Source organism: Ornithorhynchus anatinus, chromosome 3, assembly GCF_004115215.2.
Source record: "Ornithorhynchus anatinus isolate Pmale09 chromosome 3, mOrnAna1.pri.v4, whole genome shotgun sequence".
In the NCBI taxonomy this organism is placed as follows: domain Eukaryota; kingdom Metazoa; phylum Chordata; class Mammalia; order Monotremata; family Ornithorhynchidae; genus Ornithorhynchus; species Ornithorhynchus anatinus.
This window is the reverse complement of record NC_041730.1, coordinates 6665692-6692806: the sequence shown is the minus strand read 5'-3', so window position 1 is coordinate 6692806 and position 27115 is coordinate 6665692. Positions and strand designations below refer to the sequence as shown.

At 52.6% G+C, this 27115-nt stretch overlaps 2 protein-coding genes across 2 annotated transcripts in view; both read right to left on the bottom strand.

Moving 5' to 3' along the window:
* Nucleotides 1–17: 17 nt before the first annotated feature.
* LOC120637994 (type 2 DNA topoisomerase 6 subunit B-like) lies at nt 18–17469 on the bottom strand. The gene is made up of 8 exons (XM_029059457.2): nt 17157–17469; nt 15960–16112; nt 11751–11872; nt 8992–9102; nt 6559–6657; nt 2394–2469; nt 1018–1235; nt 18–430 (listed from the first exon to the last, which is right to left on the bottom strand). The coding sequence occupies exons 2-8, from the start codon at nt 16093–16095 to the stop codon at nt 371–373; spliced, it is 822 nt and encodes a 273-aa protein (XP_028915290.2). The 5' UTR covers nt 16096–16112; nt 17157–17469; the 3' UTR covers nt 18–370.
* Nucleotides 17470–20350: 2881 nt separating this feature from the next.
* The window catches only part of LOC100088326 (type 2 DNA topoisomerase 6 subunit B-like), a 58678-nt gene continuing 51913 nt past the window's right edge, over nt 20351–27115 (bottom strand). The window contains exons 5-8 of the mRNA XM_029059454.2: nt 25092–25175; nt 22939–22994; nt 22470–22541; nt 20351–20717 (exon numbers count right to left, since the gene is read on the bottom strand). Coding sequence (XP_028915287.2) covers nt 20513–20717; nt 22470–22541; nt 22939–22994; nt 25092–25175 — 417 coding nt within the window. The 3' untranslated portion in view covers nt 20351–20512. The remainder of the gene's footprint in view (nt 20718–22469; nt 22542–22938; nt 22995–25091; nt 25176–27115) is intronic.

Sequence of the window (27115 nt, the reverse complement as noted above, 5' to 3'; positions counted from 1 at the left end):
CCGGGCGGGGGCGGCCCTCCGGCGCAGGCGCAGTGGGCGGCGCAGGCCCGAAGGCGGGGAAGCGGCGGTGTGGGCTGGTCGAGGAGCCATTTCCCTCCCCGCTTCCCTTCCTCAAAACCCCTCAGCGTCGCTTCGCCGCCGACTTTTCTTTTTGAAATCGTATCTGTTTAGGCGATTTGGGAGGCGCTGCCCCAAAACGCTCCCGGAGCTACGGGGGAATGAAGGGTCGGACGCCCTCGTCGGCCCCGCTTTTAATCCCCCTTTGACAAAGGAGGGGACGGGGGCCGAGGGCGGTGAGCCGGCCAAGGCGACGCGGCGACGGCGGCGGGATGGGAAGCCGCGCTCCTTCCCCGAGGCCCGGAAGGGATGGTCAGGGCCCGCCGTCGAGCCAGTCGGATAGGTTGGAGACTTCCTGTTGCCACAGCTTTTCCTGGTGGGGCAGGAGAGGGGGTGAAATAATGGTGGTATTTGTTAAGCGCTTACTACGTGCAGGGCACTGTTCTAAGCGGCGGGGGAGATACAGGGTCATCAGGCTGTCCCACGTGAGGCTCACAGTCTTAATCCCTATTTTAACAATAATAATAATAATAATGTTGGTATTTGTTAAGCGCTTACTACGTGCACAGCACTGTTCTAAGCGGCGGGGGAGATAGAGGGTCATCAGGCTGTCCCACGTGAGGCTCACAGTCTTAATCCCTATTTTAACAATAATAATAATAATGTTGGTATTTGTTAAGCGCTTACTACGTGCACAGCACTGTTCTAAGCGCTGAGGTAGATACAGGAGAACGAGGTTGTCCCTCGTGAGGCTCCCAGTCTTCATCCCCATTTTACGGATGAGGGAACTGAGGCACAGAGAAGTGAAGTGGCTCGCCCAAAGCCACACAGCTGCCAAGGGGCAGAGTCGGAAATGACTAGGACGGCCACCCCACCCTGCCAAGATTCCTCATTCCCACGCCCTGCCCTCCCTCTCTTCTTCCTCTCCGTCCCCAGTCTCATCTGGGCTTCCTCGGTTACCTCCCACTCGCCCCAGGCGCCCTGGTGGCCCAGGCCCGGGTTTGCCCCCTGCTCGGTGGGGTGTCCCTTGTGGCCCGGTGACCGGGAAGCGTCGACTGCCGTCCCGACGGTCGGGGCCAACGGGCCTGTCGCCTTGTGGTGGCCGGAATTCATCTGGGCCTCCCCTTGGCCTCGGCGGCTCCTCTTGGGACTCCGGGTTGCTGCCTGCCTAGGGGCACCTGGAAGAGAATAATAATAATAATGTTGGTATTTGTTAAGCGCTTACTCTGTGCAGAGCACTGTTCTAAGCACTGGGGGAGATACAGGGTCATCAGGTTGTCCCACGTGAGGCTCCCAGTTACTCCCCATTTTACAGATGAGGGAACGGAGGCACAGTGAAGTGACTTACCCACAGTCACACAGCTGACAAGTGGCAGAGCGGGGATTCGAACCCATGACTTCTGACTCCCAAGCCTAGCCTCTTTCCACCGAGCCGAACCCCAACTCGTAGGAAGGACCGGGACCCGTATTTCTGCACTCCCAGTTTGTGTCCACCATCTCCCCTCCCCGTTAGACTGCAAGCTCGCAGTGGGCAGGGGTCGCTTCTGTGTGGCGCTCTGCCCCCCAGCAGCCTTTCATTCATACAGTCCTACTTACTGAGCACTTGCCGTGGCTTTCTGGATGTGTCGCTGGTATCGAATATACCACTGACACAGGGAACCGGGAAGAGAGACCAGAAGTGCCGAGACCAGAAGTGCCGGGCTCAGAAGCCCTCTTCTTGAGTTCAGCTTTGGGGTGTTTTGGTGTGTTTTATTTCTGTAAACACTTATTATGGGTCAAGGCCTGTTGTAAGATAATCAGGTCCCACGTTTAGCTCACAGTCTAAGTAGGAGGGAGGAACGGGTGCCGAGACTGTAAGCTTGATGTGGGCAGGAAATGCGTCCTTTTATATCGTCACAATGTACTCTCCCAAGTGCTTAGGACAGTGCCCTGCACACAGTATAAATGTTCAATAAATACGGACGAATGAATCCCCATTTTGTAGTTGAGGAAACTGAGGCACAGAGAACTTAAATGACTTGCCTCACATCAGGCAAACGGAGCCGGGATCTGAACCCAGGTCCTCCGGCTCCCAGGCCTTGGCTTTATCCACTAGGCCCCGCTGCTTCAGTGTGCGAGTACTCAGTGTCCTGACTTGTGGCTTGTACGAGCACTGGCCCTCCCTAGTGAATGAGTGTGAGAGCAGCAGGATTGGTCTGCCGGGTGCCCAGAGGGCTGTTCTCCATCACCTCCGGGCAGATGGCAGAAGTGGATCCAATTTAGAGGGCGTCGGAGAAAGCTTTTTTTGAGTTTCCCTCACCCGCCACGTCAACCCAGGGCCTCGGTGGGCCGCTCACCTGACTGTGCTTCCTGCCGCTGAGCTGGAGCTGTATTCTCCTTGGTCTTGCGACCTCTGCTCTTCTCTGGGATCAGCTGTGGGAGTGGGAAGAGACCCATGATGGTTGGTTGGTTGCCCACTCTGAGCTCTTTGGTGGTTAAGGGAGAAGGGGGTGCCCTCTTACCCATCTCCCAGAAGGGTGATGAAGAGGAGTGCGAGGCTGGGGGTGGCTTTGAGCTTCTTGGGAAAGGGGGCCCCCACCCCGTCAACTCAGTGTGTTCAATTCTACATCTAAAAAGCAAGTGTTGCGATCAAGGAGGAATTCCATTTTCCAAGAACCCACCTGATGCTGGAGATCCAGGCAAGTACCGAAGGAGGGCCGCCTGCCTCCTCAGGGGGTGGCCAGGGTGTCCGGTTTTAGATTTATCCAGGTCCTTCCCTCCCCACCTGCTTCCTCTTAGATTGAGTCCTTTGAAGCCAAGGACTGTGTCTAATTTCCACCTGGGTACTTTTTCACAGCTCTTTGTACAGTGCTCTGCACACAATAAGCGCATAATAAATACAGTTATCACCACCCGTTGCCCTGCCTGACCAATTGACCACCAGCTGGTTGAACTGGGAGCCAGCCCCGAAGCCGGCAGTCCCTAGGTCCCACTGCCGGACCCCAGGATGGCTTCGGGGGACCCTTGGCCCCCATCTTGGGGGAAGCGAATTCAAGTCAGGTGCCTAACCTGGCCTAGAGCAGACCACTCTGGGCCCTTCTAACCCAGCCTGGCGCTCGGGGAGTCCAAACGATCCCTCGCTGCTCAGATCCCGGACCCCACGGTCACCGAGCCCGCTCTCGAGTATCAGTCGATCCGTCCGTGGTATTTCCTGAGCACTTACTGTGTGCAGAGCACTGGACTAAGCCTGTGGGACAGTACCATTTAACAGACTTGGGAGAAACGTTCCCTGCCCGCAGGGTGGCTTAGTGGATAGAGCACGAACCCGGATTCTAATCCCGGCTCTGCCACACGCTCCCGGTGTGACCTTGGGCGAGTCACTTCCGCTCTCTGAGCCTCAGTTCCCTCATCTGTAAAAATGGGGATGAAGAGTGTGAGCCCCATGTGGGACAGGGACTGGGTCCAACCTGCTTGACTTGTATCTACCCTAGTGCTGAGAAAAGGGCTCGGCACCTAGTAAGGGCTTACCAAGTACCGTAATTACGATGATTACTACTGAAAGCCGGTCACTGTTCTGGGCTCCCGGTAGCCATGGAGAGAAAAGGAGAGGAAAAAAATACAACAGGCAAGGAGGGAAGCCAGGAGTGGAGAGCACCCGGTGGGTCGGAGGTGGCCAGAGTCGGAGGTCCTGGGGTTGCCCGGTGGGCTGTTTGACTTCAACTCGACTTCAACTAGAGAAGCAGCATGGCTCAGTGGAAAGAGCACGGGCTTTGGAGTTAGAGGTCATGGGTTCGAATCCCGGCTCGGCCACTTGGCGGCTGTGTGACTTTGGGCAAGTCACTTAACTTCTCGGTGCCTCAGTTCCCTCATCTGTAAAATGGGGATGAAGACTGTGAGCCCCACGTGGGACAACCTGATTCCCCTGTGTCTACCCCAGCGCTTAGAACAGTGCTCGGCACATAGTAAGCGCTTAACAAATACCAACATCATTATTATTATTATTATTAACTCGAGGTGGCCCCGAGCAGAGGCAGCGCCAGCTTTGCAATGCTGGGCCGGGGCCACTAGGTGCCGCTGCTCGGCCACCAACGCCAACGAAAAAGACACGGAGATGATTATTATAATGATAATGATGTTGGTATTTGTTAAGCGCTTACTATGTGCAGAGCACTGTTCTAAGCGCTGGGGGAGATACAGGGTCATCAGGTCGTCCCACGTGAGGCTCACGGTCTTAATCCCCATTTTCCAGATGAGGGAACCGAGGCCCAGAGAAGTGAAGTGACTTGCCCACGGTCACCCAGCTGACAAGTGGCAGAGCCGGGATTCGAACCCATGATCTCCGACTCCCAAGGCGTCTTCCACTGAGCCAGGCTGCTTCTTCATAATGTTGGTATCTGTGAAGCTCTTACTATGTGCAGAGCACCGTTCTAAGCGCTGGGGTAGATACAGGGTCATCAGGTGGTCCCACGTGAGGTGCACAGTCTTCATCCCCATTTTCCAGATGAGGTCACTGAGGCCCAGAGAAGTGAAGTGACTTGCCCACAGTCACCCAGCTGACAAGTGGCAGAGCCGGGATTCGAACCCATGACCTCTGACTCCCACGCCCGGGCTCTTTCCACTGAGCCATGGTAGGGGGGAAGGGATCCAGTCCCCAGAAAATAGTGACGGAACTGCAGCCGTGCGGACGTATGGGACTCTTCGGTGGTAAGCGGAAGTCTCCGGGCGCCCAGTGGGAGAAGCCCCAGCAGCCTTGAGTGTAAAGTCGGGGTGGGGGCTGCAGGGAGAGCCAGGGGACATCAGTTCCCTCCCCTCAGCCCTTGGAAAAGAATTGCAACTGGGAGCCCCACGTGGGACAGGGACTGTGTCCAACCCGACATGCTTATATCCATCCCGGCTTTTAGAACAGTGCCTGGCACAGAAGTGCTCAATAAATACCACAATTAAGTCTCTGAGCAGGGGGTGGTAGAGGGGCAGGGCAGTTTAGTGCTGATCGGGTGGGAGGGCACATCACCACTGGGCTTCAGTTTGGGGTGGAGAGGTGCTGGAAAACTGGGGAATAACCTTTTTTTTAATGGTGTTTTTAAGTGCTTACTATGTGCCAGGCACTGTACTAAGTGCCGGGGTAAACAGAAGCAGCTCTGTTATGCGCTTACTGTGTGCCAAACCCTGCACTAAGTGCAGGAGAAACAACATGGCATAGTGGATAAAGCCCGGGCCTGGAAGTCAGAAGGTCATGGGTTCTAATCCCGGCTCTACCGCTTGTCTGCTCTGTGACCTTAGGCAGATCACATCACTTCTGTGCCTCGGTTACCTCACCTGGAAAATGGGGATTGGGACTGTGAGTCCGATGTGGGACAAGACTGTGTTCAACCCGATGTGTCTGTATCCACACCAGTGCTTAGTACAGTGCCTGGCACCTAGTAAGTGCTTAACCAATACCATAATGAATTAAGAAGATCAGATCGGACACAGTCCCCACAGTCCCCGTGGGGCTCACGGTCTAAGGAGAAGGGAGAACAGGCATCAAACTTCCATTTTTTACAGGTGAGACGGCCGAGGCACAGAGATGCTAAGGACTTGCGCGAGATCACACAGCAGGCAAGTGGCGGAGCTGGGATTAGAACCCAGGTCCGCTGACTCCCAAGTACCGGACTCTTTCCAGGAGGCCACTGCACTTATATCCACACCTGTAATTTCTTTATATTAATGTCTGCCTCCCCCTACAGACTGTAATCTTGCTGAGGGCAGGCAATGTGTCTGTTCTATTGTACTCTCCCAAGTGCTTATACAGTGCTCTGCACACAGTAAGTGCTCAATAAATATTCAACAGTAGTATTTTATTGAGCGCTTACTATGTGCAGAGCACTGTACTAAGCGCTTGGAATGTACAAATGGGTAACAGATAGAAACAGTCCCTGCCCACTGACGGGCTTACGGTCTAATCGGAGGAGACAGACAAAAACAATAGCAATAAATAGAATCAAGGGGATGTACATCTCATTAAAACAATAGCAATAAATAGAATCAAGGGGATGTACATCTAATTAACAAAATAAATAAAACATAAATAAATAAATAATATGACTGATTGCTTCTCCTTCTGCTTGTCCTTTAGATAAATAGGGTCTGGGCCAGAGGTCACTCACTCTTCCGGCTCCATTTGGGGAATGGTGGGGTGAGAGAGGAAATGGGCAAGGGGGTGGCTGCCCCCTAACTCCCCTCCTTCCCCTACCCATCACCTTTTTGCCAGCCTCCCAGGTCCAGGAGGGAGGGGCTAAAGGCAGAGTAACAGGCCGAAACAGGAACCTAAACCGGTTCATCCAACATCCAACTCCCTCTAGGCCGTGAGCCTGTCGCTTCCGTTGTATTGTACTCTGCTAAGGGCTTAGTACAGTGCTCTGCACACAGCGCTCAATAAGTACCATCGATCGATTGATTCCTGTCTCTGTCCTACCCGCCCCGTCCCCAGACCGTTGGCTGGATGGTGAGGTCGGCTCTGGCGTGACCTCGCGCCTGCCTCACCTGCTTCGGGCCCCCCGGGAGGTGGTTCAGGAATCGCCGCTGGACGGTCTGGTGAAATGCCTTTTTCAGCTGAACTCCAAACTCCTGTGTGTCTGTGGCCTGAGGGGCGAGAGTCAGTCAGTCGTACTTACTGAGCGCTTACTGGGTGCGGAGCACTGGACTAAGTGCCAGGGACAGTACAGTACAACAATAAGCAGACGATTCCCTGCCCACGATGAGCTTACGGTCTAGAGGGGTGCACAGTGCTGGAGCCCGGGACCCTCTTCGGTTCTACCCCAGGAGTCAGAGAGACCGTTTGGTAGGAAAATCAAGCAGAAGTAGCTTCCAGGGAGGGAGGGAGGGAAGCCAGGACTGAGGAGATGTGCTTGGGGGTGGATGGAAGCAGGATCCAGAGGTGCCAGATGGGGCTGTGCCCAGCTGAGTCGTAACTCCTGGGTTGCCTTTCATCCATTCAATTGTATTTATTGAGTGCTTACCGTGTGCAGAGCACTGTACTAAGCGCTTGGGAAAGTATAATACGTCAATAAAGAGAGACAATCCCTGCCCCCAGTGAGCTCACAGTCTAGAGGAGCGGAGACAGACATCAATACAAATAGATATCAATATAAGTAAATAAAATGACAGATATAGACACAAGTTTTGGGGAGCTGGGAAGGGGAAGAGCAAAGGGAGCAAGTCAGGGCGACGCAGAAGGGAATGGGAGATGAGGAAAAGTGGGGCTTAGTCTGGGAAGGCCTCTCAGAGGAGATGAGCCTTCAGTAAGGCTTTGAAGGTGGGGAGAGTCACTGTCTGGTGGATTTGAGGAGGGAGGGCGTTCCAGGCCAGAGGCAGGATGTGGATCAAGGATCGGAAGCGAGACGTTGAGATGGAGGCCCAGTGAGAAGGTTAGCGGCACCAAAGGAGCTGAGCGTGCGGACTGGGTTGTAGGAGAGAAGCGAGGTGAGGTAGGAGGGGGCGAGGTGATGGCCTGCTTTAAAGCTAATGGAGAGGAGTGTTGGTTTGATACAGAGGTGGATAGGTAACCACTGGAGACTTTTGAGGAGCGGGGTGACAAATCCTGAACGTTTCTGTAGAAAGACGATCCGGGCAGCAGAGTGAAGTAGGGACTGGAGTGGGGAGAGGCAGGAGGTTGGGAGGTCAGAAAGGAGGCTGATGCAGTCATCTAGGTGAGTTAGGATGAAGGAATGTGGTAGCGGTCTGGATGGAGAGGAAAGGGCCGATTTTAACGACGGTGTGAAGGTGAGACTGATAGGAGTCGGCGACGGATTGGATATGTGGGTTGAATGAGAGGGCGGAGTCAAGGATAACATCCAGGTCGCGGGCTTGTGTGACGGGAAGGATGGTGGTGCCGTCTGCAGTGACGGGAAAATCCGCGAGAGGACAGGGTTCGGGCCGGAAGATAAGGAGCTCTGTTTTGGCCATGTTAAGTTTGAGGTGAGGAGAGGACATCCAAGTAGAGATGTCTGGAAGGCAGGAGGAGATGCGACCCTGGAGAGAGGGAGAGAGATCAGGGCTGGAGACGTAGATTTGGGTATCATCCGCATAGAGATGGTAGTTGAAGCCGTGGGAGTGGATGAGTTCTCCGAGGGAGGGAGTGTAGATGGGGAATAGAAGCCTTCCTCTCTCTTTCTTTCTGGGCCCAAGACGAGGTTAAGTTGCCCCGGCTTTGGGTCACAGTAGAGGGGGAGGGACCGAGCAGTCCCGGCACCAATCCTCCCATCATCCGACCCCACCCCCCTCCGCAGGTCACGACTGAGAAGCCGCGGCTTGGGCTAGCCAGCCTTGGGAGTCGGGGACTAATGGCTTGTGGACTTGGTTCTTTCCGTGCCACTACACCCGGAGGAAAGGATCCTGACCGGCCCCTCAGATGAGGGGGAGAGAGAGGGGTGCAAAGGGTCATTTCTCCATGGGAGAGGATATCCAGCGAAAGGCTTGGGGCTGGGCTCTGGGGGAGTGGGGAAGGCTTCCTTCAAGCGCTTAGTCCAGTGCTCTGCACACAGGAAGTGCTCAATAAATACCATTAATTGACTGACTTACTGATTTGAGCTGCCTGGAAGGGAATATCTGTCCCAGAGGCCCAGAATAGGCTGTACCCTTTCCTCCGGCCTCAGCCTCAATCCTCCCGCCGCCAACATCAGACCATTGGGCGCGCACCCCTTCCGCTCATCCTGGAGGACTCAGCTGGACTCCCATCAGGCCACCGAGGCCTCTCTGGTCAGTCCCCAGGCCCCACCTCTTCTGAATCCCCCCCAACACAGGGCAGTTCTGAACCAGGGAGAGTCCAGGGGGCTTCTCCAGCCCATCAACTCCCCGGGCCATCCCTTCTCGGTTCGAGGGGCCGGTCGGCCTCAACCCTCCCTCTCCCTGTCCGGGGACACGATCCCTTCCCAGAGGTTCTGGATCCTGGCTCTGTGCTGTCCGGTCCCCACGCACCTGCAGGGCCTGGAAACATCCGGCGCGGAAGCCACTGCTGGTGCTGCTGGTCACGATTCTGGCGATGGACTCCACGGCTACCGGCAGCGACTGCTGAAATTTCTGGAAGACCTACGGGGAGGGGACGGGGGCAGGGAACAGACCCATTGAGGAGGAGGGGGATGGCAGATCACCACCAAGCCAAGCCAACTGGGGTCGATGGGCCCCAGGGTCTCTAGCCGGGAAGCCAGAGCACCTGAGCCCAGCGATCTCTCCTGTCCACGTGTCATGGAATCCTAGAGCTGGGATGGGACTGGGAAGCAATGTGGCTTAGTGGAAAGAGCCCGGGCCTGGGTGTCAGAGGACCTGGGTTCTAATCCCGCTCCGCCATCTGTCTGACCCTGGGCAAGACACATCATGTCCCTCTACCTCAGTTCCCTCATCTGTAAAATGGGGATTAAGACTGTGAACCCCAAGTGGGACGTGGACTGTGTCCCACCTGATTAGCCTCTATTTACCCCAGTGCTTAGTACAGTGCCGGGCACATAGCAAGTGCTTAACAAATACCACTATTATTATTAATAATTATAATAAATTCCATTTTTTAAAAAAAAAGGTCACCTGGTCTAGCCCCCTGCTCTCAAGCAGGGGAAAGACTAAACCACACCTGGACAGAGCATTGTCTATCATTCTACCAGAGCTCCAGGAATGAAGGTCTCATCTCCTCTCGCCAGAGCCCATTCCTGTGTTTTATCCCCCAGTGTTTATAGAGTTCCTCGTTGCATCCAACTGAATTTTCTCCTGGGACACCATATGCCTGGACTCCTGGAGCCTGGGAGCTGAGCTAGGTACTGCCCTACCGGGGGCAGGGCTGGTCTACCCCGACTCCTGCAGCTGGGGCTGGGCTCCGCCTCAGAGCAGAGCTGGAGATTCTCCTGGCCACCAGTGATGGGGCCCGCTCCTTTCCCACCTTGGAAATCCTGCCCTGTTAGGGCAGCTGAGGCTTCAGGGCTCTGGAGATTTGTGGCCAGGCACCGTTTATGGGAGGAGGGGAGGAAGCGCTACATCTCCCACAGGGCTGCAGAAGCAGCTTGGCTTAGTGGATAGAACACAGGCCTGAGAGTCAGAAGGACCTGGGTTCTAATCCCTGCTCCCCCACTTGTTTGCTGTGTGACCTTAGTCAAGTCACTTCACTTCTCTGGGCCTCAGTTACTTCATCTGTAAAAGGGGGATTAAGACTGTGAGCCCCATGTGGGACAGGGACTGTGTCCATCCTGATCACCTGGTATCTACCCCAGTGCTTAGAATGGTGCTTGGCACATAGTAAGCACTTAACAAGTACCATAATTATTATTATTATGAACCCTCCAAAGGATGATGTCCACTGTGGCTCTAAGGTTTGGGAATAAGCAGGGTTTTTTCGTTTCCTTGGTTTTTTTTGTGTGGTATTTGTTTAGGGTTAGTCAATCATATTTATTGAGCTCTTGTGTGTGGAACACTGTAGTAAGCGGTTGGGAGAGTACAATATAACAATAAACAGACATATTCCCTGCCCACAATGAGCTTAAAGTCTAGAACAGGCGATTAATATAAACAATCTGAGTGCTGTGGACCTTGGAGGCGGGATGAATTACAAGTGCTTTCTATGTGTCAAACACTGTTCCAAGCGCTGGGGAAGGTATAAGTTAATTAAGGTCAGACACACTCCCTATTCCACATGGGGCTCACCGTCTCTAAGTAGGAGATAAGAAAAGGTGTCGCCATTTTATAGTTGAGGAAACGGAGACACAGAGAAATGTAGTGATTTGCCCAAGGTCACACAGCAAGTAACTGGCAGAGCTGGGATTGGAACCCAGGTCCTTCTGACTCCCAGGCCCGGGCTTTCTCCAGTAGGGTTGGGAGCTTGGCAAGGCTGAGGCTGCAAACTGCCCCCGGACCTGTCTCCATCCCTGCCCTCCCATGTTAACCAGGTGCCCTCTGTTGCTGCTGGGGGGAGGGGGGTGTCCTTTACTCCTTCCTCCACCCAGGTGGAGAGGGAGGTGGAGAGTTGGGGTCAGGGAGAGATGGGGGCAAGGGCCGGGCTTGGTGCTTTTCGTCTCAGCCCAAGCAGGGTGGAGCACAGCCGCATGGGTGTAGAAGGCTCTTACTCCATTCATTCATTCATTCATTCATTCATTCCTATTTATTGAGTGATTACTGTGTGAAGGGCACTGTACTGAACCCTTGGGAAAAGATAATATAACCATAAACAATAAGTGACTCCTTTCCCCTTCCACCCATACCCCCGGGCTGTGAGCTCGTTGTGGGCAGGGGTGATCACTCTTTATTGCAGTATTGTACTTTCTCAAGCGTTTAGTACGGTGCTGTGCACTGTAAGTGCTTAATACAGGCGAACGAATGAATATCCTCACGGGGCTTAAAAAAAATAACCTCCCACCCCTATCCTCAGGTGGTTTAAAAAGAAAAATTGTAGTATTTGAACCAAGTACTGCAGTAGATAAAAGGTGGGGCTCACAGTCTAAGAGGGAGGGAGTTTCCTCATTTTACAGATGAGGAAACTGAGGAACAGAGAAGTGAAGTCGCTTGCCCGAAGTCATACAGCAGGCAGTTGGCCAAGCTGGGACTAGAACCCAGATCCTCTTACTCCAAGGCCCTTGCTCGTTTTACTAGGCCACACCACTTTCTCGCTTGGCCCCCAAGCCCCCCGCCTACTCCCGTTCTACCCCGCGAAAGAGATGTGGGGGGGCCTGGCGGTTTCACCTCCCCCTGGATCCTATTACCTTGGCAGTCTGGTGCTGCTGACTCAATGTCTGGTCCAAGGCTCGCTGCACGGTTCCCTGCACCAGGCGCTGGTTGTCCAGAAAGATGAGGTCGAGGTGGGTCCTGAGCAAGTCCTGGGTCCCTAGAGGGAGAATGACTGCACTGACGGCCCCCATGCGGGGGTCGGGTGGGCACTGACAGCACTACACATTACCGGGAGCAACAGGGGAACTTTATGTTACATATGGCACCATGAAGGCACACCAACAGGTTCCGGGTGGAAATCTGCAGAACCTAACGCATGTCACCCCCGCACCGCCCCGTGCTCCAGAGCCACCGAGCTTCCCCTCCCGGGTCCCCGTAAACCCGGGCGCTGCTTTGGAGCCGCCGTGGGATTCAGACGCGGGAGTCGAGAAGGGTGGCCGGGCACTGAAAATGAAAAATGGCAGCCTTAAGAAGTATCCAGGGCTATGCCTACATCAGACATGGGGCAGACCAGCTGAAAATCCGTTAAGTGTGGCCACCCAACCGGAAGAGTCCGCTCCTCGGTTCTCCATCATCAGGGAATGCGGAAAGGACAAGGGAGGAGGAATGGGAAATGAGCCCACCGCCCTTGCCGACGGTGACTCCTCGAAGGAGGCACCCGGGAGCCCAGAACTGGACTAAATGGGGCCCGGTCCCGAAGGAGGACAAACCCCCAGGGGAACGCGAGGTCCCGGAAAGCTGGGTCTGGGCCACAGGCAGACAACTCATTTCAATCAGTGGTATTTACTGAGCTCTCATTATGTTCAGAGCACTGTTCTAAGTGCTTGGGGGAGAGTGCTACGCAATTTCCCAAAGAAGCAGCCATGACCCCAAGGCTCAGCAATTCCAGGACCTCCAGCGGGGAGGAGGCCCACAGGCTAACAGGAGGCTAGGGCTGGAGGCTGACCCCTTCTCTGGGTCTTCACAAAGGAGCAAGGGCTCTTTTTAGATGACTTTTTCTGCTTCACACCTTTCCCATCTTTTGCTCCTCTGTCACGGTCCTGGAGTACCTACATGCCGAAAAGGAGGCAGCCCTCCCTGGCCTCCCATTCCCAAGAGGGGCAGTACTCTCCCGCTGGAATGTAAGCTCCTCGAGGGCAGGGAAAGTAGACCACTCTTCGGTTGAATTCTTCCCAGTGCTCAGTGATAGTGCCTGGCCCTCAGTAGATGCTCAATACAAGATCAACCGATCGATCGAAATTCTTTCAGGCCCAGAATCTGTGACAGAAACTTACCCTACAATGCCTTTTTCCCGAACGGCTGTCTCCGAATGACCCAGAAATAAATGGAGCCCGGGATGTCAGTAAATGTACCGAAAAATAGCTAACTGCTCCCTTTTCAAGTCGCCGCGATCAGGTGAGGACGAGACCGAGCCCACGAGGTAAATTTTTCGGGGCCGAGGAAACCAGGCTGTGATCTTAAATGATCTCTTCTCTTTCCACAGGAGGTGCTCTGGAGGAGAAGCGTCGTGGCCTAGTAGCTAGACCCCGAGCCAGGAAGTCGGAAGGACCTAGGTTCTAATTCTGGCTCCACCGCTTGTCTGCTGGGTGACCTCGGGCAAGTCACTTCACTTCTCTCTGCCTCAGTTACCTCATCTGTAGAATGGGGATTAAGGCCGTGAGCCCCATGTGGGACAGGGACTCTTGTCCCAGCCCTTCGTCCGGTGCCTGGTAAGTACTTAACAAACACCATTAAAACAAACAAGCCAAAAAACCTTCCAGGACGAGGGCACGTGACCAAGCAGAGAGACGAAAGACTCCTAAATATAAATCTGCCCTCACCGTGCATTTTCAGAAACTGGTCTCCTACTTTCAGATGTGAGGAGACTTAAATAAACACTGGCTGTTTATTAATGAAGCGATAGTGCCCGAGCAAACAGCAGTTGGAGCTGTCGTCCAGAAAGCCCAACCAAGAGGGATGGGCAAGTCATGTTCCGAGGAGTGAGGGGGTCTTAAAAGCCTCTCAAGCAGAGAACTTCACAACATCGGGGGACTGAATCTGTTAACGGGCCTTTTGCACCCTTCGATTCTTTTCCGGTGTTGCTAACAAGGCCACGGCTCAAGGAACTAGATGGGAGAAGGCTCCCAATTTGTAAACCCCCTCTCAGGGCCTCCTCAGACTCTTGTCCCAATTCTCCCTCTAGATCGCGTGTTGTGGACAGAGATCGTGTCTACCTACTCTCCCTAGCATCTACTACAGCGCTCTGCACACAGTAAGGACTCGGCGAATGCCCCTGATGGATTGATTTGCAATGAAATGCCAGGCAGAGGTTAGCTGGGTCCGGCAGCTTGCTGCCACCCTGGCCAGTCTTCGGGGTGCCCTGCCTTGTACCCTAGACGTCTCAGAGCCCCGGAGGTTCAGGAAGCTTTTGGGGGCCATGAGTCTCAATAATAATAACTGGGATATTTGTTAAGCGCTTACTATCTTCCGGCACTGTATTAAGCGCTGGAGAGGGTACAGGCAAATCAGCTTGGACAGAGTCCCTTCCGCACCTGGGGCTCTCAGTCTGAACCCCCATTTTCCAGATGAGGGAACTAGAGGCTCAGTGAAGTGATATGCCCAAGGTTACACAGCAGACAAGGGGCAGAGCTGGGACTAGAACCCAGGTCCTTCTGACTCCCAGGCCCGGGCTCTAGCCACTGGGCCACTCTGCTTCTCTCCCTCTTTATCCCTAGGGTCCTTTTCACCTAGCCCAGGTGAGGGGGTGAGAACCTGCCGCACGGGGCCCGGAGCTTAATACAGTGTTCTGCACATAGTAAGCGCTGAAGCCTCTAGACAGGGAGCTCGTTGTGGGCAGGGACTGTCACTGTTTATTGTTGTCTTGTGCTTTCCCAAGCGCTTACTACGTGGCTCAGTGGAAAGAGCCCAGGCTTGGGAGTAAGAGGTCATGGGTTCGAATCCCAGCTCTGCCACTTGGCAGCTGGGTGACTGTGGGCAAGTCACTTCACTTCTCTGTGCCTCAGTTACCTCAGCTGTAAAATGGGGATTAACTGTGAGGCTCATGTGGGACAACCTGATTACCCTGTATCTACCCCAGCGCTTAGAACATCGCTCGGCACATAGTAAGCGCTTAACATATACCAACATTATTATTATTATTATTATTACTTTAGATCAGTGCTCTGCATACAGTAAGTGCTCAATAAATACGACTGACTGACTGACCTCAGCACCCCAACTGCCCTTGGCAGTCACCTCCAGGGCAATGGGGCTCTGGGCCCAAACTGAAGAAGGAGGATGGCTTCACACCACATTCTAACTCACACGCAGCTAAGCTACAGGATATGCTTTTGCTGATATCTGCCCTCACTGCCCCCGGCATACCTGGATCCCGGAATAGATCTCGAAGAAGGTGTATTCGATCAATCGATATCGATCAGTAAATCAGTGGTACTTATTGAGCGCTTACTGTGTGCACAGCACTGGTCTAAAGTGCTTGGGAGAGTCCAATACAACCGCTCCCCCCTCACAACAAGCTTACCGTCTAGAAGGGGCGGCAGACATGAATTAAATAATCAATCGATCAGTGGTCGTTATTGAGTGTTTAATAATGTTGGGATTAGTTAAGCGCTTACTATGTGCAGAGCACTGTTCTAAGCGCTGGGGTAGATACAGGGTAATCAGGTTGTCCCACGTGAGGCTCACAGTCTTAAACCCCATTTTACAGATGAGGTCACTGAGGCACAGAGAAGTGAAGTGACTTGCCCACAGTCACACAGCTGACAAGCGGCAGAGCTGGGATTCGAACCCACGACCTCTGACTCCCAAGTCCGTGCTCTTTCCACCGAGCCACGCTCAAGGCCCTGGGCTAAGCGCTTGGGAGAGTCCAATACAGCAGAGTTGGTAGATTCGTTCCCTGCCCACAGTGAGTTTTCACAGCTCTGAGCTAAAGGGAAGAAAATTCTGTCCTTCATCTATTTTGTACAATAATCAATTGCGTTAGCTCAACATGCCAACCCATATCGCATCGGTTCAAAATCAGACATTCCTCCGAAGAAAAAGCCTCGGTCCTCTGTTACTCTTGAGCATTTTGGGTCTCCTTGATCTGTGAGCCCCATGTGGGACAGGGACTGTGTCCAACCCGATGTGCTTTGTATCCAACCCCAACGCTTAGTACGGTGCCTGGCATATAGTAAGGGTTCAACAAATACCATCATCATTATTATTATTACTGTTAGCAGCCAGCCTCATTTCCCGATACCTACTCCAGGCCTCCTCCAGCTGAGCTGGGAATCCAGTGTGAAAATCCAAGAAGAGGAAAAGCAACAGCGTCTGCTCCTGGATATCTGATGATTGACTCTGAGATGGGCTCTCCTGGGAAGACTCCAGTCGGTAACTCATGTCCGGAAGCGGAGGGTCTGGGGGGGCAAGAGGTTGCACGTTATCTCTTCGAGGACGGCCGTGAAGCCTACGAAGACCTCAGCGGGTTCGTTGAGGGGAATCGGTCCGCATATTTCATCTCTGCCGGCTGATCAGAGCCCGAACCCTCGAGGTCAGGACTTTACCCCCAGGTCCGGTGCCCGGGCCCCAGGATGTGCCACAGAACCCGCCAGGAAATCTCAAGCAAGTAAGGGGACCTGGAGCCCTCCTCTCTGCCCTCATTTTCTTTAAGTCCGAGAGTTGGGGATTAGGGCAGGCTCACCCCAACCCCACAGTACTTATGTATCTCTTCTTCTGCTCTACAATTTTCCGTCTCCATAATCGTTTATATTTTCCGTCTCGCCCTATAGACTGTAAGCTCCTACCATCTACCATCTCCTTTATATTGTACTTTTCCAAGCGCTTAGAGAAACAGCGCAGCTTAGTGGAAAGAGCCCGGACTTGGCAGTCAGAGGACGTGGGTTCGAATCCCTGCTCCGCCACTCCTCTGCTGTGTGACCTTGGGCAAGCCACTTCACTTCTCTGGACCTCAGTTGCCTCATCTGTAAAACGTGGCTCAGTGGAAAGAGCCCAGGCTTGGGAGTCGGTGGTCATGGGTTCGAATCCCGGCTCTGCCACTCGTCAGCTGTGTGACCGTTGGCAAGTCACTTCACTTCTCTGTGCCTCAGTTACCTCATCTGTAAAATGCGGATGAAGACTGGAAGCTTCACGTAGGACAAACTGATAACCCTGAATCTCCCCCAGCACTTAGAACAGTGCTCTGCACATAGCGCTTAACAAATACCAACATTATTATTATTATTAAAACAGGGACTAAGACTGTGAGGCCCATGTGGGATCACCTCATGACCTTGCACCTAACCCGGCGCTTAGAACGGTGTTTGGCACACAGTAAGCGCTTAACAAATACTCTCATTTCTATTATTATTATTTGCCCCTAACTGTCTTCTAGTTCCTCACTCTCTTGGTCCCTATCTGAGGATAAGAGATCGCCCCTGCAGTGAGAAAAGATCGAGCTGTACCTCCATCCAAACGGGAGTCCCAGCTGGGCGTGGCAGAGAGGTGATACTTCTTCCAGTCAATCAGGAAGGAGGGGTCTCTGAAGAAAGGGAATCCTTGTCCCTTCTTCGCACCTGGCAGAGGCAGCCCCGAAGGGCCATACAGAAACACGTGCCGGGGCTAAAGAAAATCACCAAACCTCACGAATCCCCAGGCCTCATTTGGTTAAAACAAATGCAACCTCGTCCACACGCCTTTCTGATCATCATGGTGTCGTGGCTCAGTGGATAGAGTCCGGGCCTGGCAGTCGGAAAGACCTGGGTTCTAAGTCTGACTCTGCCACCTGTCTGCTGTGTGACCTCGGGCAGGTCGTGTCGCTTCTCTGGGCCCCAGTCACCCCATCTATAAAATGGGGATTAAGAGTGTGAGCCCCTTGGGGGACAGGGACTTTGTTCAACCTGATTAACTTCTATCTACCCCAGCACTTCCCCTCTCAGGGTGGCACCTGGAGAGTTTCCAGTCCTCGACCAGTCTCGGCTCCGGGACGGAGAGTCAAGCAGAGGCCCCTCCGTTCCATCCCTAGCTTGGCCGGTGGCTGGCGAGTGGCAGGCCATCGGCTACAGGGCAAAAGTCATCCGTGCTGGGCAGCAGTGGCATGGTAGTCGAGGGAGGAGACTCGAGTTGACTGAGTGGAAGGTGGCAACGGTAAACCATTTCCATATTTTTCCCAAGAAAACTCTACGGATCCACTACCAGAATGATCTCAGATGGAGAGCGGAGCGTTCTGGGAGCGATGTGTCCTTGGTGTCGCTATGGGTTGGAAATGACGACATAAGACAAGACCCCAGTGCTTAGAACAGTGCTTGGCACCCGGTAATCCTTAGCGAGTACTCCTATTAATAAAAGTGCAGGGCTCTGGGAGTATTTGGCCTCCAGTGTGGGACCCTGGACATCTTCCAGTTTTCACAGATCTTCTGGTCTGCTGTGACTGGAACCCTGCCAAGGACACTTTAGGGGCCCAAGAGCCCCTCAGGGATTTGCGTCTCGATATAAAATCCAGATATACGGATATACGACCTGCAGAATTCTTCCTGTTTTTCCTGCAAGCACGGGCCTGGGAGCCCCGAGGACCTGGGTTCTAATCCCACTTCCACCACTTGTCTGTTGCGTGACCTTGGGGAAGTTACTTAACTTCTCTGGGCCTCGTTTACCTCAACTGTAAAATGGGGATTGAAACGGTGAGCCCTGTGTGGGACATGGTCTGGGTCCAACCTTATCTTATATCTGTCCCAGCGCTTAGTACAGTACCTGGCGCATAGTAAGTGCTTAACAAATACCATAAAAAAACCTCTCAGCTCTGCCCCCTTCCTCTCGAGCCGCCCAAACTGCTTCAGCCCTGGCGCAAGGACTCGTCTTGCCCCGCTCCAACCTTCACTCCCCGCTGCTGTCTGGGTCACCTCCCGAAAGCATCGCTTGCCCACCTCTCTCCTCTCCTCGCATCGAACAGAAACTCCTCCTAGAAACTTCTAGGCTCTCCAACATCAGACCCCTCCCTACCCCTCTCCTCACCCGCAATTCCCCAAACTTGCCGTCTGTTATTGGTTCCGCGTCAGCCAACGGAACGTGTTTGCTAGTTCTGTTGTGTTGTTGTACTCTCCCAAGGGCCTAGAACGATGTATTAAATACGACTGACTGACTGATTTCAAGCCAAACTTCTAGCTCTCGCCTCTCCCGCCTCCATCCCCCTCCTCTGGCTCTTTCCCCGGGTTCGGAATTCCCTCTTTCCTCAAATCAGACAGACCGTGAAGGTCTCCCCACAGAAGATCATGGCTTCTAATCCCAGGTCCGCCACTCGTCTGCTGTGTGGCCTTGGGGAAGTCACTTTACTTCTCTGGGCCTCAGTTACCTCATCTACAAAATGGGGATTGAAACTGTGAGCCTCATGTGGAACGGGACTGTGTCCAAACTGATTTGCTTGCATCCACCCCAGCGCTTAGTAGAGTGCCTGGTACATAATAATCACTTCAGTTATCATTATTATCCTCCAACGGGCCATACCCTGATTGGTTTCCCAGCACCTTGGGCCACATCATCCCTTCAGCCATCTCTAGCACGTATGAATGTATTTATACCACTGTGTTTATTTTTGACTTCTCTATCTGTAAATATTTTTCTGTCTTTCCCGTGCCATCTTGTGGACAGGGGTCATGCCCCTTTTTATTTCTGTACTTCCCACTGCTTAGTACGGTGCACGGCATCAAGTGGGAAGCAGCGTGGTTTTGCGGAAAGAGCACAGGCCCGGGAGTCAGAGGACCGGGGTTCCAATTCCCGCTCTGCTGCGTGTCTGCTGGGATGAGCTTGGACAAGTCACTTCACTTCTCTTCATCTCAGTTTCCTCATCTGTTAAACGGGGTTACCATACGTGTTCTCCCTCCTACTTAGACTGTGAGCCCCATGAGCAGCAGAGACCAGGTGATCTTGCCAACAGCACTTGGGACGGTGTTTAGCACAGAGTAAGCGATTAATAAGTACCGGAATTACAAGGGTCTCAATCAAGGCTTCTGTTACCACTATGACTTGGCTTGCTCTTCATTCCCCGCTTTAAGCCCTTGATATTCATTCCTCCCTCAGCTTCACAGCACTTATGTCCATATCCCTACCCGCTGTCTTTTCCTTTATCTGGAATTTCTTTTAATGTCTGGCTCCCGCTCTAGGACCGTAAGCACCTTGTAGGTGGGGATCTTGTCTTCCTGCTCTATTGTACTCTATTCTCCCAAGCACTTAGAACAGGGTTCCACACACAATAAGTGCTCCATAAATACCACTGATTGATTGATTGCTTCGGTCCTTCCTTCCCTCCCAGGGATGTTATAAAATTGAAGATCTCCTGAAACAGGCTTCTCATAATAGCAACTAGATAATAGTAATAATTCTGGTACTTGTTAAGCGCTTACTATGTGCCAAGCACCCTTCTAAGCATTGCGGGGGATCCACGTTCATCAGTCTGGACACAGTCCCTGTCCCACATTGGGCTCATGGGGCTAATCCTCATTTTACAGTTGAAGGAACTGAGGCCCAGAGAAGCGAAGTGATTTGTCCACGGTCACGCGGCAGACAGGTGTTGAACCCGGGATTAGAACCCAGATCCTTCTGAATCCCAGCCGGTGCTTTCTCCTCTAAGCCAAGCTGCTTCTCTAGATGCCCAAAGACCCGGCCTTGTTCTTTCTCCCGATAGCTGCTAGAGAGGAACACCCATTTTCCCCGCTGTAAAGAGAGGAAAACCGCAGCCCGGAAAGAGGAAGAATTAACTGAGGGTCAAGCTTGAGCGTGACCAAAAAAGGGACAGTGGAGCCGCAGGCCCCCGGAGCTTGGAAATCCATCAAAAGGATATGGAGGCCTTGGAGATCCTGCTGAGCTGGTGAAGGTTGACCTCGTGACAGGGACTCAGAGCAGCTGCCGAAGTCAGGGTCAGCTCCCCTAACAAGCCCGCGTCCGCTACCGCGTCAGGAATCAGCAGGGCAACAGGCTTCTCCAGCACAGGGTGGATTCTGCTGCACGGTAACTCAGACCTAGCGACCGCTGACCTAGAGGCAAACGGAAAACCAACCAGGCAAGTTTCACAAAGAAACGGCTCCAAGACCAAAAGTGAGCGGGCGATAGACCTCCAAACAATAACCGTGGTATCTCTTAAGCGCTTACTACGTTACAGGCACCGTATACTAAGGGCTGGGGTCGAAATACGAGGTCGTCAGGTCAGCCACCGTCCCTGTCCCGCTGGGGCTCACAGTCTTAGTCCCTGTTTTCCAGATGAGGGAAGGGAGGTCCAGAGAAGTGAAAACACTTGACCAAGGTCACACAGCAGACAAGAGGCGGAGCCGGGATTAGAACCCAGGTCCTTCTGACTCCCAGGTCCGTGCTCTATCCACTAAGGCCATGCTGCTTCTCTGGCTACCCTGTCTGCAAGAAGCCTCGTGTCTAAGTACGCGTTCTCTCTCTCTTTCTCTCCCTGGGAGACCCCCACGCTCCAACCTCCCCCCGGAAACCGATTTGGTGTCCTAGAGGTCCTATCCCACCCGCTGCCATTTTAGGGTTCGCCTACTTTCTAGATGGTAAACCCCTTGAGGGCAGAAATCCCGTCTACTAAGGTAATTGAATGCTCCCACGCTTAGTGGTCTCTCAGTCAACCTATCAGTGGTATTTATTGAGCGCTTACTATGCGCAGAGCACTGCTCTAAACTCTTGGGAGAAAACAAAGAGAGCTGCTTCTTGGAGAAGGAGCACGGTTGAGTGAATAGAGCGCGGGCCTGTGAGTCAAAAGGTCATGGGTTCTAATCCCGCCTTCGCCACTTTTTATTCATTCATTCAACAAGAAGGAGGCTTCGCTCCCAGGAAGGTTGCTCCTTTGACCGCAATCTCTGCCTTCCCGCTCCCTGCAGGGAAGAGTGGCCAGAGGAAGTGGGGTTTATTTCATTCATTTGCCCCCTCTAGACTATAAGTTCGTCGTGGGTGGGGAATATAATAATGATGACTATGTGCCAGGCACTGTTCTAAGCCCTGGGGTAAATAGGTCATCAGGTTGTCCCACGTGGGGCTCACAGTCTTCATCCCCATTTTCCAGATGAGGTCACTGAGGCCCAGAGAAGTGAAGCGACTTGCCCGACGTCACAAAGCTGTCAAGTGGCGGAGCCGGGATGGAGACCCGCGACCTCTGCCTCCCCAGGTCGGGCTCTTTCCACTGAGCCACGCTACGGAATATCCTTCCAAGCATTTAGTCCAGCGCCCTTCGCACAGTAAGTGCTCAATAGATACCACCGATTGACTGAGGTAGGGTTTTGACTGCATTTAGAGGTCTTGTCTCTAGGCAGGGGGATCGCAGAGGGAGTCCAACCAGTGCTTTTGCCAGAGGAGAGATTAAAATACCTTTCCTAATCAATCAATCCATGAATCAATCAGTCGTATCTATTATGGGCAGGGAGCGTGTCTGCTAATTCTCCCAACAGCTCAGTACAGTGCTCTGCACGTAGTAAGGGCTCAATAAATGCCATTGATTGACTGATTGAGCGTTTACTGTGTGCAGAGCACTTTACTAAGTACTTGGGAGAGTAAAATACAACGGGGTTTGTAGGCACGTTCCCTGGAGCTCGTTGTGGGGAGGGAATGTGTCTACTTAGTGTTATATTTTACTCTCCCAGGCGCTCAGTAGAGTGCTTTGCACAAAGTAAGCACTCAATAAATACGATTGAATGAATGAAGGGGAGAGGAAAAGAAGGAGTTGGGAAAGGAGGAGGAGGGGGCGAGGAGGAGGAGGGCCGGGATGGGCACTGCACCTCTCTTACCTCAAGTAATGATGCCAGTTGGTGAGCAGGCCAAGTCCACCGGGCAGGGTTGCGACGGATCCTCCGCCTGCCCTGCGGGGCGCAGACCAATCGCGGCGGTTATCACACAGTTCAATCCCAGATCAAGTGTTGGCGGTCACCAGGGCAGAGCACAGCCACTCAGAACCCCGTGATGTTTGGGGGGTGGCTGTTAGAGGCGCTGTGAGGGGGATGGTTGGCCGCCGACATTTCAGGAGAAAGTTTTAAACCTCGGGAACTGGCTTGGTGGTCCCGCTGAGCCCAGGATTTAAGCCCCGTCCCTCTCCTGGCACTGGGGACGTGCTTCCCAGCCACGCTGAGGGCGGTCCCGGCCTGTAGCCTCGGAGACTTTCATTCATTCAATAGAATTTATTGAGCGCTTACTATGTGCAGAGCACCGTACTAAGCGCTTGGTATGTACGATTCAGCAACAGATAGAGACAAGACTTACCCAATGGTCTCCTTGGAGAGGGCCCCATCAGCCTTCAAAGAGTAGTGGAATCTGATCTGCAAAACAAGGACCTGGATTGAGGAGAGGGAGAGAAGAGCCCAGCAGAGACTCCGAGTGTAGACAAGGCCCTGCCCTTCCTTCCCCTCTTCATCAAAGTGGGACAGCGGTGGCGGGGCCTAGGGGGAAGAGCCCAGGCCTGGGAGTCAGAGGACCTGGGTTCCAATCCCCGCTCCACCATTTGCCTGCTGTGTGACCCTGGGCAAGTCACTTCACTTCAGGGGGCCTCAGTTTCCTCATCAGGAAAATGGGGGTTCAAGACCTGTTCTCCCTCCCACTTAGCCCTGTACAGGGACTCTGTCCAACCTGATTAAATTCACTCATTCAATCTTATTTATTGAGCTCTTACTGCGTGCAGAGCACTGTACCAAGCGCTTGTATCTATTCCAGCCCTTAATGCAGTGCTTGGCATCTAATAGGTGGAAAGAGCCCGGGCTTGAGAGTCAGAGATTGTGGGTTCGAATCCTGACTCTGCCACCTGGCAGCTGTGTGACTTTGGGGAAGTCACTTAACTATTCTGTGCCTCAGTTATCTCATTTGTAAAATGGGGACTAAGACTGTTAGCCCCACATGGGACAACCTGATTACCTTGTATCTACCCCAGTGCTTAAAACAGTGCTTAGCACATAATAAGCACTTAACAAATCCCATTCTTCTTATTATTATTACTAAGTACTATTGTTATTATTACTGGATGTTCTTCACTACCTCTATTTGTGCATTTCCTCACAAGACCAATTCAAATCCTAACCAAAGTCCTGAGCTCTGCCTCTTTATCAAAAGAGGTTCTTCGTCTCACCTCTGCTTTCTGGTCAAACTCATTCTACTCTGATATATCTCCTATGTGTCACTTATTTTAATTTCTGTCTTTCCCTGTAAACTGTAAGCACCCTGTGGGCCGGGATCGCGACTACTGCCCACAGAAAATGTTCAAGAAATTGATAAATTGCTTTTCCTCTGTTCCTACTTCTTTTTTTCTCTCTCACCTGTCCCTGGATCGCTGTTGATACTAATACTAATACTTGTTAAGCCCTTACTATGGGCCAAGCACTGTACTAGGATCTAGGGAAGATACTAGATGATCAAGTCCAACATGGGGCTTTCAGTCTAAGAAGGGTCCCCTTTTTTCTCTGTCCATTTCCCTGGCCGTCAATCCAACAGAGACTTGGACTCTGTTTTGGCTGATTGAATGACTGATTCCTATCCCTGCCCTGACCTCCCCATTCATTCCACATCTCTTCCGTCTTCTTCGCTTCTAATGCTCTTTCCAATCCCATTTCCCTCCCCCCTCCCCTTAGCCTCTCTTCATGCTTTCCACCCTTCCTCTTCTCCCTCCTCTAGTCCAGCCCTGTCGCGCCCCCGGATAACCAGTAGAATGGCTTCAATTCGACCCCCTTTTCTGTTCTCAGCCCAGTCCCCGAGGACGATGATCTATCTGGACTGCCCCATCCTCTCTCGGAGCCTTGACTAATGCAAGAGGTGCACTATAGTTCTGACATCTGGCCAATGGGCAAACCACGTATCAGCCGGGACCCAGGAGTGCAGCACGCAGAAGCGGCCGGGCACCACGACAGCTTGATGCAGTGGAGACAGAAGGCGTCTCAGGGCATTAGCGGGTCAGGAGCAGGAGGGCACGACGGCGAAACTCAAAGAGATCGGCGCTTCTCTGGGTGAGTCTGGCTATTATCTACTATGCTCTTCTGAACCACAGCTGACCCTGGATTTAAGTAGAGACCCGATGCTTCAGAATGGAAAAAAATTTTGCAGAACAAAGCACATTTCCGCTCCGCCTCTCACCGCCTCTGTGTGCAGAAGCGAACTGACTCGGTGCTTATGTCCTCTTTGTGACACATAAAGAAGAGTAGAGGAAGAGGGAGGGTTCTTTTGTGTCTTTGATTTGTCCACTCTTGCTTCCTGCTGGGGCCCTGGGAGTTGTTGTTGTTATTTTTCTCTTTTTCTTCCATTTGTCCGTAGTTGCGAGAGCAAACCAAAGTTGGGTCCTCTCCTGGGCTGGGATACTTCCCCGGATGCACGTATGACTTGAACAGCCAAGTGCTCCGGTGCAAGAAGGGACAGGGAGTGGTACAGCTTATTACCTTCGGATGCACGATGCTGAGCTTGTGCAGAAACTGCTTTATCACTAGACAGTTGAACGATAGGGTTCTGCGTGCTTCTTGCATCTGAAAAAAAACAAACCAAACCAACACCCATCACCAAAAAAGTCCTGAAGACACAAGTGTCTCGCTACAACAACTGGGGGGTTTCAGTAGACGTGGACTGCTCGCCGGCTCTTGAGGCATTCAGACAGACACTAGAGTGGAAGCTTCTTGAGGAGAAGCAGCGTGGCTCAGTGGAAAGAGCCTGGGCTTGGGAGTCAGAGGTCATGGGTTCGAAACGCGGCTCTGCCACTTAGCTGTGTGACTGTGGGCAAGTCACTTCACTTCTCTGTGCCTCAGGTACCTCATCTGGAAAATGGGGATTAACTGTGAGCCTCACGTGGGACAACCTGATTACCCTGTATCTAGCCCAGCGCTTAGAACAGTGCTCTGCACATAGTAAGTGCTTAACAAATACAAACATTATTATTATTATTATGTCTTTTAACTCCACTGGACTCTCAGGTGTTTAATACAGTGCTCTACACACAATAGGTCCTCAATCGATCGCTTGATGGGGGGGTACCCGATCAATCAGTGGTATTTATTGAGCACTTACTATGAGCAGAGCACTATTCTAAACTCTGGGGAGAGTATAATACAAGAGAATTAGCATGAGCAGGTTTGAAAGCAGTGAGGAAGAAGCCCTTGGAGACTGAGTGGTTGAAGGGAGGGGACAAGGGGATAGAGAGAAGCAGCATGGCGTACTGGATAGAGCACGGGCCTGGGAATCAGAAAGTCATGTGTTCTAATCCCAGCTCCATCACTTGTCTGCTGTGTGACCTCAGACAAGTCACTTCACTTCTCTGAGTCTCAGTTCCCTCATCTGGAAAATGGAGATTGAGATCTCCCCCGATTAGACCGTAAGCCCGTCAAACGGCAGGGACTGTCTCTATCTGTTGCCGACTTGTTCATTCCAAGTGCTTAGTACAGTGCTCTGCACATAGTAAGCGCTCAATAAATACTATTGAATGAACTGGAGCCCCACCCCCACCCCATGGGACAGGGACTGTATCCAACCTGATTTTTTATCCACCCCAGCATTTTGCACAGTGCCGGGCACATACTAAGCTCTTAGCAAATACCATAATCATTATTATTATTATAAGGTGCAAAGGGACGGGGCCAGAGGAGCAGGTGGATTTTGAGAAGAGGTGGGAGAGTTCTGCAGGATTTATTTAGCTGCTTTTTTGACGGAACCGCAGGTGGACAGACAGCTAGGTGCGCCCTTCTCCCTGTTCGTAAACGAAAGCAAATACAGATGGGAAGGGCAGGAGGACGGCGTGGCTCCTTTGCACAGTGGCACAGGAAGTGAGAGGGTTCATGCCCCGGGGAAGTGCCAACCGGTGGGGCTCAGGGGTGGGAATAGGTATATGGTGAGAAGGAGAAATCGGAGGGAAATTACTGGAGTCATTCTGTTTTTGTCATTTGTTTAGTCACCAAATCTTTGTTGAGTGTCCACTGTATCAAGTCACTGCCGAAGCAGTGTGGCCTAGTGGCTAGAGCCCGGGCCTGGGAGTCAGAAGGTCATGGGTTCTAACCCCGGCCCCGCCATATGTCTGCTGTGTGACCTTGGGCAAGTCACTTCACTTCTCTGGGCCTCAGTTACCTCATCTGTAAAATGGGGATGAAGACTGTGAGCCCTACGTGGGACAACCTGATTACCTTGTATCTACCCCCAGGGCTTAGAACAGTGCTTGGCACATAGTAAGCACATAGTAAGCGCTTAACAAATACTAACATTATTATTATTATTATTCTCTAGGCCTCAGTTACCTCACCTGTAAAATGAGGACTGAGACTGTGAGCTCCACGTGGGATAGGGACTGTGTCCAACCTGATTGGCTTGTAGCCACCCCCCCCCACTTAGTACAGTGTCTGGCACATAAAAAGTGAAGCAGCACGGCTCAGTGGAAAGAGCCCGGGTTTAGGAGTCAGAGGTCATGGGTTCTAATTCTGGCGCC